Source organism: Pogonomyrmex barbatus, unplaced genomic scaffold (genome assembly GCF_055798465.1).
Source record: "Pogonomyrmex barbatus isolate J1 unplaced genomic scaffold, ASM5579846v1 scaffold2, whole genome shotgun sequence".
Lineage (NCBI taxonomy): Eukaryota > Metazoa > Arthropoda > Insecta > Hymenoptera > Formicidae > Pogonomyrmex > Pogonomyrmex barbatus.
Genome location: NW_028297116.1, coordinates 9,820,724 through 9,831,221, shown reverse-complemented (window position 1 = coordinate 9,831,221; position 10,498 = coordinate 9,820,724). Strand labels below are relative to the sequence as shown.

Below are 10,498 nucleotides of genomic sequence, written 5' to 3'. Positions count from 1 at the left end.
ATTGAGCTTACGAATGACGTTTAATTTTCGCGTGACCTGGTCATTTAAACAACACTGTTATTTTTTATCAACCGTAATATTTAACTAACAACGACGAAGTAAATTACATCGAGACACGTGTCGCGGTTTGCGATGTCTCGTTATTTTAAATCCGGACGCTACAACTGTATTGTATGCATCGTAGATAAAACTATTGTTGGTTTTAACACGATTAAGTACAAAAGAATACAAAAAGAAGTATAACGCACTTGAAAATTTTGCCTCTCGAACGTTGAAATTCAAATGTATGGTGTGCCATAAGTCCAAGTTGCACTTCTTTTCATGTAAAAATTCTTCAATCAAATTCAGATTTCTGAAGAAGTGATTCTAATTGAACTGTCTTTCTCCGTAATTCTTCTTAACTCTTAATCTTCTATATTTTTTTAGCTAATCTACAAATTAAGAATCTATTAAAATAAAGTCTGCTTGTATTAGATAAAAAGTTCTATCTGTTTTTCTCTTTGAAATTTAATTTGTAAAAATTTATACATAGATAAAATGGACAAAATGGACCGAAAAAAATTTGTATAAATCTGTAAAAAAATTATAAAGAGTTTTCTATATATATGTATAAATGGCGATATTGTATATTATCGAATAATTAAGCATAGATAATGATAAGCATTGATCTTTACGTTATTAACATTAATATTTTACCAAGAATATTTTTTTCATATACAATTACGACGTATCCATTAATATTTTTCTGTCTATTTTAAACTTAAACCTCCGATAGATTAAAACTCGAAATTAATATCTTTAAATCAAAAGTCACAGGTCGCGTAATTGCTTCGTCACAACTTGTTTCTTAAATATTTAAACCAAAAAGAGTTAAAACTGATTTCACGGAATTTAACAGTGTTTAATTAGAAACTTTATGCTTGAAAGTGTGGCTTGAGAGTAATTAAAAGTCTTAACGAATGTTTGATACCGGAAATTCAATTGGGATTAGTTACATCTCGATCCAGCTTCCGAACAAACCATATCTTGAAATAGTTGTATAAGCTATAATTATCTCTTATCCTCAGAGAAACAATATTAAGAGCTACATATAAGCTTACACAGCGTCATTACGTAGCGTTATTATATAAAGTCATTAAATAAATGAGATTTTATATTAAAAATTTTATATTTTTAGAGAATATTGATATAAAAAAATTAATATATTTTTATAAACAAATTGCTTATTAGATTATTAAATTAATCAGTAAAATAAAACTTAAGAATTTTAGTATGTTTTATGCATAAGTATATTTTTTTGGTTATCATATATATTTTTGATGTATTTTTGGATTTTATATAAAACAAATATTTTATATATATATATATATATATATATATATATATATTACATATATTAATATTGATAAAACTCTGCACAAACAATTAACTATTAAAGTTTCCTTACATAATTTATGTATGTATTTATATGCAAAAATATATATAATGCAAAATATATTATATGCAAAAATATATATAATTCATCTATAAAATTTATAAATTATAACGCGTACATACTTCGTATAGATCAAGTATATCATTAATCTTCAATTTTTCAAAAATGATATCTTTTGAATTTATAACTCATAATAAAGAATATGTATCTAAAATAACAGATAATCACATGCACATACTTTTTTTAATGAGATACGTAATAAAGCTATTAAAATATGAAAAATATTGAAAAAAATTTTTTAAAGTTTTAAAATTTGTAATATAATAAAAAATAAGATACGGATATTTTAATTCTATGAATATTTTCTTATCTTAATAGAAAATATATTTTTCTAAACTTCTATTTATAATTTCACTAAAATTACTTTATATCTTATCTAGAGATTGTTCAAATCTTCGAGAGAAAATACAGAGAGATTATAACAGCAATTTAAATTGTACGAAATTTAACCTGTATAATAAACCTGTATAATAAACCTCTAATAGTCAATATCCACAAATGAATCTTTATAAATTCATGCATATGCATGCGACTATTGTTTACAAAAGCTTTATAGGATAGCTCTGCTCTTTGTTAAAGGTTTGGTTTCAATAACTTTATGCACATACTCTTATCATAAATCCTACACCGTGATATTAAGTATGCGGTAAAGGTATGACCCAGGCCATCATTATCTTTTGATTAATATTAAAACAATCAAGCCTCGATAATACTCAAGATATGGAAGTAAGTTATGGAAATTAAAATATTCTTCTCTTTTCTGTATGCAACGATAAGCTTATTTCCCGTTTATTCCTGCATATACTTCGCTTCAACGAGAGAGACAGAGAGAGAGAGAGAGAGATAAAACTTTACCAAATATTTACTGAGATATTTAACACCGATAATTAACAGGCTGCGAAAAGCATGACTAAATTCAAATCCAGATTTATCACGGGATTTCCAGCTGCGAGAGTGGAGCGTTCTAAGTCGTGCATACTTTATTATTATTTGCAGTTTATTGGATTCCACGGCACATTGGATTTGAAATGTGACCGAACAAGGCAAATGTCGGCACTGGCTTACACACAAATGCACTTAGGTATTGTACATCGACCATCGGGTCGCCAATTATCCATTACGTCGAGCCATATTCAGAGAGTGCAGGTGCACGAGATACTGACTGAAACTCGTCGTATCCCAATAAATTGCTGCAGGCGATGCATGCGCTTAGAGAACGCCGCAAAAGGGAGACGAGCAATGTCTCATTATTTATAAACATCAGTACCAAAATAATTCATCATTCATAAGCAGGAGAGCAAGAATGTGTGTCACAGTTCCGTGCAGTTCTTGGCATTCATCGTTACGCTATGTCAATTCGGCCACAAGCGTTGCGAAAAACAAAATGAAAGAAAAACAAACTCTTTAATCCCAAGTGTCGAGAACTGCGGAATTATTTTTTATCAGATAAAGCAAACAAAATTTCAAATCATCAGTGTTACGAGATCAAAAATTATAAGAGATAAAACTTAAATAGCGACGTTATTGAAGTCTAAATATTACTCATCAATTGACTTTATCTGTTTGAATAGAAATTTAATTGAAAGAATTTAATAATGCCGAATTTATTATATCCTTTTACAGAGCAAACGATGTTCGAGTCCAATTTCGTAATAATTTATGATTTTAGGAATTCAAATGACGAGTTTAAGAGCGATAATACGATTTCGATGTAGCGATCAAAAGCTCTTGCAACATTCATATACCATTGTGCGCTCTTAATTTCTCCTATTTAGCGCACGCTTTTTCCCGTCATACTACACCTACCGTATTTTTTCGCCAAGGGAAGATCTCTCTGTTACAGTAATATTTCATAAAATCTCCCGCTTTTGTTATACAAAGATATAAATTTCACTGTCGCATGTAAAAGGAAAAATAATGAATGCTGGGTAAACTGGCTTTGTTGTCGACGTTACGCATTATCCATCCGCATATCCGAAAGTCTATTAGCATTATTATGACAGGGTTTAAGTCAAATGAATTTACCGAATATATTATAAAAAATTTGGTCACTTTTATAATCGCATTTTTATAGAGAATTTGTATGTTGTAATAAAAATCTTGATGAAAATAATATCCTTTCCTTATGAAATTTTGAAGACTCGATGACAAGTTATGAAAAATCCTTTAATGGCAATATTTGATGCAAAATATAAAATTATATAAAATTATCTAAGAAACATAAAAATGCATTGCAAAAAATCTATTTTGAAATGTATAATTAAATGTCATAAAAATATAACTATTTATTTAAGTATTCACAAGATTACTATTAGAATAACAATATATATATATATATATATATATATATATATATATATAATATTGCATTAATTTTTTTACGTATAAACAATATTTTTATATAAATAATAATTTTTAATTTAATAAAATTGTGCAATATTTATAAATAATTCATATATAAATTTGTTTTATATGTAAAAATTTTTTTGTATAAACAAATCTTTATATATAAATTTGCCAAAAATAATTTAATTCGATTAACTTAATTTAATTCTCTATATAAAATAAATTCATATTTATATTATATTATAGACACATTATATATTATAGATTCATATTTATATTGTAGACACTTTATAGTATGAGATATTTATATTATATTTTTTATCTTATGAAATATAGTATTTATATTATAATATAATATAATATAATATAATATAAACACTTTTTTGAACACGTTGCTTATCAAAAATTATACATCGAGCTAAATTACAAAACAAAATATCATATACACACTGTATTTACTATTATCGGTAAACCAGCAGGCTTATATATCATTCGAAGATAATATGAATAGTTCAGTATGTCATAACAATGCATTCTCGTGTGCAAAGCGTGCACGTGCAGAGCGTGTTCTTATATTATTATACATATATAAATTTTCTTACTTATTAAAAATTGTCACATCGTACGGCTCAATCTTGACTGAATCTCATTATAAAAAATAAATTTTAAGAACAAAAAAGTATAGCACAAGGTAAATTATAATAATGATATTATAATGAACAGTAACAAACAATAACAGAAGACTAAAAAGACTAAAAACTAGTACAGAATAACGTTCAAAATGAATGATTCCGACAATGACAGCTCCGACAGCAGTAACGATTTCATCGGTATCACACCAAAGGATGAGCTGACAGCCAGTTTCTTCTCGATAAAACCATCATCAACAAAGCCTAACCTAGTGAATTCGAAAGACGATAGCGAGGATGAAAGCAGCGATGATGACAATTTCATGGATGTGCTCGAAAACAATGGCATTGAATTGTTTTCTGAAGTGGTCAAGAATTTAGAAGCCTCACAAAGAACTTTCATTAACAATGAAGAATCAAAACAGCACTCCTCCAAACAAGATGATACACAGGTTGTTAAAGAAGTCAAAACTGAAAAGAAGAACAATAATATATCGGATGAGATAAACGCAGTTTTGCTCCAAGGAGAAAGCGGAGCACATGCATTTTATGAGGATGACGAAGCTATGGACGATGAGAAGCAAGAAGAAGAAATTAAACGTCCTGAAAATTATACTATACCTAAAGAAGGTATTAAAATAACTTTACCAGGCACGAGTATGATTTTCAAAAAGAAAACTGGAAACAAAAAAGAATCAGATTTGACTGCACTTTTACGAAGAAAATTAAAAGCCAATCAGATAATTATAGAAAAAGCGGCTAGACTTTGTTGGTTGGCATATGGATTTCATTTGAATCATCAAGCAAATGATCCTGAGATCATGGCAACAGTGGTATCGCTTATTTCAACAAAAAATTATCCAAAAGACAGTTTTGATTTGGAATATCTGACAAAATTCACAAAATGGTTTAAGAATATATTTACGATAGAATCTAGTGACAACGAAGTTATTATAGATAAAATAACTTTATTAAAAAGGATTGCAGAGAAGAAGATTTATAATTACAGGGAACTGGTAATACTATATGTTGCAATATTGAGAGGTATAGGTTTACATTGTCGTTTAGTAGTATCTCTCAATCCACCACTTGTAAAAACATACAATGAATTATTGCCTAAAACAAATACAATAAAGAAGAATGATAAAATTAAGGAGGAAACAAAAGAAACAGAAAAAATAGAAAAAACAAAGGCACCCTCTAAGAAAAATAAAAAAAATGTGACTTCAAAAAAGGATGTAAAAAATAACAGTATAATTCAAAATAGTGAAAGTGCACGAAAAGATGCTAATGCAGAAGCAAAGAAAAGGGCAGCAGAAATTCTTCGTTCAAAGTATTCGTACAATAAGAAAAGTAAGGATAAATTAAATAATAACAATATGCTCACACAAGATAAAGCTTCTACATCTAAAAATGTTGAAGCAATTCCCACAAGTTCAAAAACAGACACTGTCCCAAATCTCAGACGTTTAAGATCTCACACATGTAATGTTGCATCTACATCATCCAAACAGCAGAACACTAAGGTCAATACAGAAAATAATCAATCTAAGATGAAAAATTCTATACAGTCATGGAGTACTAGCTCAAGTTCTGAAGAAGAAGAAGAAGAAAAAGAAAAGTTACTCAGTAAATCAAAAAGAAAATGCAGTGAAAAAAAGAAAATCGCTGTTAAATCTAACATTAAGAAAAATAATGAAAAGAAGGAACAAGCATCGACAGATGATGAGGAAACCAATAACAAGTTAAAAAAGAGACAAGATGTATGGGCCGAAGTATATGTAGAATCCAAGGCAAGTTGGATATGCATAAATATAATGGAGGCAAATGTTGATTGCGTGACTGAAATATATGTAAGTAACTTAAAGAGATAATAGAAACTTCTATAATAACGAAGCAAGCATTCTTATAATTATTTATAATAGCAATGAATAGAAAAAAATAGATTTTTATGAAAGCTATTATGTGACATTCTAGAAAAAAGCAAGCAAGCCAGTATTATATGTGATAGCTTATAATTCAGAAAGATTAATAAAGGATGTCACGAGACGTTACTGTCCACAATGGCTTTCTGTTACACGTAAGCAACGTATTGATGAAAAATGGTGGACTGAGACGTTGAGTTATTGGCAAGAAAAGGAGACAGCCATGTCTAAACAAGAAGATGAATTATTGTTGCAAAAGTAATTTCTTCTTTTATAACTAGAATCTTATTTATTTAAGCATAATGTAATGAATGATATGTGAATAAATCAAATACAATAAAAAATAACTCTTTTCACAGGGAATTGGAACAACCATTGCCTAAAACTGTTGGCGAGTGCAAAGGACATCCATTATACGTTCTCGTTAGACATTTACTCAAATATGAAGCCTTATATCCACCGGACTGTGTACCGCTGGGACATCTGAAAACAGGCGAAGCTATTTATTCGCGCTATTGCGTACACACACTATGCTCACGAGAGACCTGGCTAAAGAAAGCTAGAGTAGTTAAACCAAAGCAAGAACCTTACAAAATAGTTAAAGCACTTCCAAAGTATGACAAGGTAAAAATATTTTAGTGTTCTTTAAAATTCTATAACGAAATTAATTAAAAAATTTATTTTATATGAAAATCATTATATCAAAAACATAACAAAAATTATATGCAGCTTTCAGGTATGAAACTTAAGGATTCTGCATTAGAATTATTCGGAGAATGGCAAACTACAGAATACGAGCCTCCAGAGGCTAAAGACGGCATTGTACCTCGTAATGAATATGGAAACGTTGATTTATTTAAAAAATGTATGCTTCCAAAAGGCACAGTGCATATAAATCGTAAGTATAACATATTTTTCATACTAACAATAAGTGTTTTTATAACTTATGTTACATTTTATATTTCATTATACAAAATCAGAAAGAATTTAATTTTATAATATTGCAATGCATTTAATGAATAGTTCCAGGATTAAATCGTATTGCACGAAAACTGAATATAGATTGCGCGACTGCTGTAGTGGGTTTTAATTTCGGTTGTATGGGCGCTGTGCCAGCCATGGAAGGCTATGTTGTGTGCGCTGAATACGAAGACACATTGCGAGAAGCTTGGGAAGCAGAACAAATCGAGGCAGCTAGACGGGCTGCCGAGAAAAAGAAGAAAATAGTTTACGACAATTGGAGAAAACTTATTAGAGGTTTACTGATTAGGGAAAAATTATCACAAAAATACGAGTTTAAAGGGCAATCAAAGACAAATGAAACGAACAAACGTACGAAACAACAAAAAGGCACTGTAAAAAAATCCAAATCATAATAAAATGTGTACACAAGTATTCTTTATACATTAATTTCGAAATATTATTGTAATAATATTTTGAATGAAACCTTATTTAGAATACCATAAACTTCTAAAATTAATAGTTATTGTTAAAGCAAATTTTTCATCAATATTTCAATATATAAAGTTCCTGACAATATTTGTTATTTATTTATTTGTTCTGTTCAGATATTGCGTATAATTAATAATATGGACAATTTTTACAATGAATTAAATTATTTTTTGTAACATAATGTAATGTAAACTTGTGTGTTTTTTTTCAATCTTCTTTGTAATAAAAAATGTATTGTATAAATATCCACATATTTCTGTGTGTATTGAATTTTATACATATTACATATTTGTGCAAAAGAAAAATTTCCGAGTATTTAATTTTTATCGAGACCATATTTATTATTAACAATCAATATTACTTTATCAATATTACTTTACGTTATCAATATTACTTTATATATCAAATATTCAATGAATAATCTTTTTGTCCGATTTTTATCGGATAAAAAGAGTCTTTTATCGGATGAAACAATCGAATTTATCCCGCAATTATCTTTTATTTTTTTAAATGTAATATTCAATATTTTTCAATCGTTTCGTTAAATTTTCACAACAGGAAAAAATCACTGAGCTATGTGATTCTAAAAGCATTTATTTGTCTTTTACAGATATCAATTCTCTCCATGTTAGCCATGAATATATTAACTTTTATTCTACTTTTTGTTTAAGCAAATGCAGCGATTTCTCGACAATGTTATACAATTCAACATTAATAAAAATAGCTTAAAAAGAGTTATCTAGAACTTCGAATTCCTGCTTCAGAGTTCATAATATATTTGTTGAACAATATGGCTATAATTCACACGACAAACTGTGATATTGACTTATTTGTTTGTGGAAATATATAATATAAATATATGCAACATAGTTAGGCTATCATATTTGAATATTTAGAATGACAAACAACATTTCTAAACATTTTAAAAGATGATCCTTTCTATCATTATAAATATACTTTGTTTGCTCTTATTTACGTCCTGTCAATATTGTGTGTGTCATAAATCTTTTATTCTTTTGACATTTTAGTGGATTTATATATGGAGAGCTAACACAAATTGAGATATATTGCTCTTATACGACTGTTTGGATCAGTCATATAAATTAATTAATTTCGGTTTTTTATTTGACGGTTGTTCAATAATATTATGTCATACGCTGTGGAAAATCGCTGTGATTAATCGCGAGCGATCTTGATACGAGCAAATTCTTTTTGCGCAACTTGGTGGTCAAAAATTCGCAGCTCATTATGAACGATGTGTTCGGCAAACTACGAATCGCTCGTTTGATTCGCGAAAGGATAAATGGCTAACGTGTCATGTTTGAATTTTTAAAATAATAATTTCTCACAAAATGTTCTAAAAAATTAAGTATTTTAAACATATTAAGTATTGTAAACATTCTTTTTCTAATAAAGTTTTCCTTGAATTATCAATATATGTTTGATAGACGAATATTTATGAATTGACAATCTATGAATTGTTTCGTATAAAACTTATAAAACATTTATATAACATTTATATATAACCAAATATAACCAGATCTGAATATGTAAAATAATAGCCCAAACTGCCAAGGGCTTTGAAAAATTCTTATATAATATTGTTATTATATTTCTCATTTATATTTAAATTTATATTTATATTTAAACAAAAACATATAGTAAATTATTAAGAAAAATAATCAGTTAATATAAAAATAAATATACAGAAAGAAAGTACTAATTATATTATAAAAATATATAAATAACATCACACTTTTTAATAAAACTTTTAAAAAATTTGTAAAAAATTTACTATTTAATGGAATAACGTATTGCATAATTAATTATTCCCCAAAAAGACAATTTTCTTAAGATCGCACGGTTCAATTTGGGAAACTTACTTAGGAAATTTACTACTGTTTAAATACGATACATGTGTGATAAGGTTTTAGGAAAGCAAAGAATTAAGTGTAACTTATGTAACTTCCATGGAAGTATGCCAAAGACAATGTTCTCAAGTAATTGGAGTATTTTTGCTAGGCATGCACTCGCCCTAGGTGGAGCTTCTATTACCCTGAATTACGAAAATTGTTCTGGAAACTGGTTCAGCCTGGATTCAGGTTCTCCTTTGTAATGAGACCCTTCTTTATGGCGAAAGTACGATACCCGAGCCAATTGTCGTTTCGATCTTTGAATCTTAATGTTTGCATCTTGATTCTACGTAATCAAGAATCAGTATTCCTTGCACTCCTTTTCAGTAAAAGTTTAAGACAAGATGAAAAGATCAATTATAAGATAAGATAAGAAAAAAAAATTTCTTTGACACAGATTGAGCTTGTGCTTGAGAGAGTTCACAAAAGACGATTATATCGACTTCGAAGAAAATTTATGCGCTTAAATTGCATTCACTATCTTTAATCTCTAAAGTATTATATAATTTTAAGAATTTTTTAAAATTACATTTACAATTTGTCTGAGAATGCTTTCTTTATCTGCAGAATCTGTAGTACGTTTTGCATAGTTTATTTATTAAATCAAAGAGAAAATTATATTATTCTACAGAATTTAATAAAAGACATATTTAAATTTGCACTTTATTTGTATAAAACAGCTTTTTTTGTATTAAAAAGTTAAAAAAAAAATTATAATAGATTATTAAATGTTTTTAT

At 28.0% G+C, this 10,498-nt stretch overlaps 1 protein-coding gene across 2 annotated transcripts; it reads left to right on the top strand.

Moving 5' to 3' along the window:
- Positions 1–4,357: 4,357 nt before the first annotated feature.
- On the top strand, positions 4,358–8,152 carry Xpc (DNA repair protein complementing XP-C cells homolog). 2 transcript variants are annotated; one of them, XM_011649236.3, is made up of 6 exons: positions 4,359–4,532; positions 4,610–6,323; positions 6,448–6,653; positions 6,755–7,019; positions 7,125–7,293; positions 7,419–8,152. In XM_011649236.3, the coding sequence occupies exons 2-6, from the start codon at positions 4,623–4,625 to the stop codon at positions 7,769–7,771; spliced, it is 2,694 nt and encodes an 897-aa protein (XP_011647538.2). In that variant the 5' UTR covers positions 4,359–4,532; positions 4,610–4,622; the 3' UTR covers positions 7,772–8,152. The 2 variants fall into 2 exon arrangements, with proteins under 2 accessions (XP_011647537.2, XP_011647538.2); XM_011649235.2 differs by having other exon boundaries at positions 4,358–6,323.
- Positions 8,153–10,498: the final 2,346 nt, after the last annotated feature.

Bases quoted from the DNA above. Each gene is read 5' to 3' on its own strand.
- Xpc (XM_011649235.2), top strand. From the start codon at position 4,623: ATGAATGATTCCGACAATGACAGCTCCGACAGCAGTAACGATTTCATC. The intron at 6,654-6,754 runs GTAATTTCTTCT...CTCTTTTCACAG, and splicing joins GATGAATTATTGTTGCAAAA to GGAATTGGAACAACCATTGC. The intron at 7,020-7,124 runs GTAAAAATATTT...AATTATATGCAG, and splicing joins CACTTCCAAAGTATGACAAG to CTTTCAGGTATGAAACTTAA.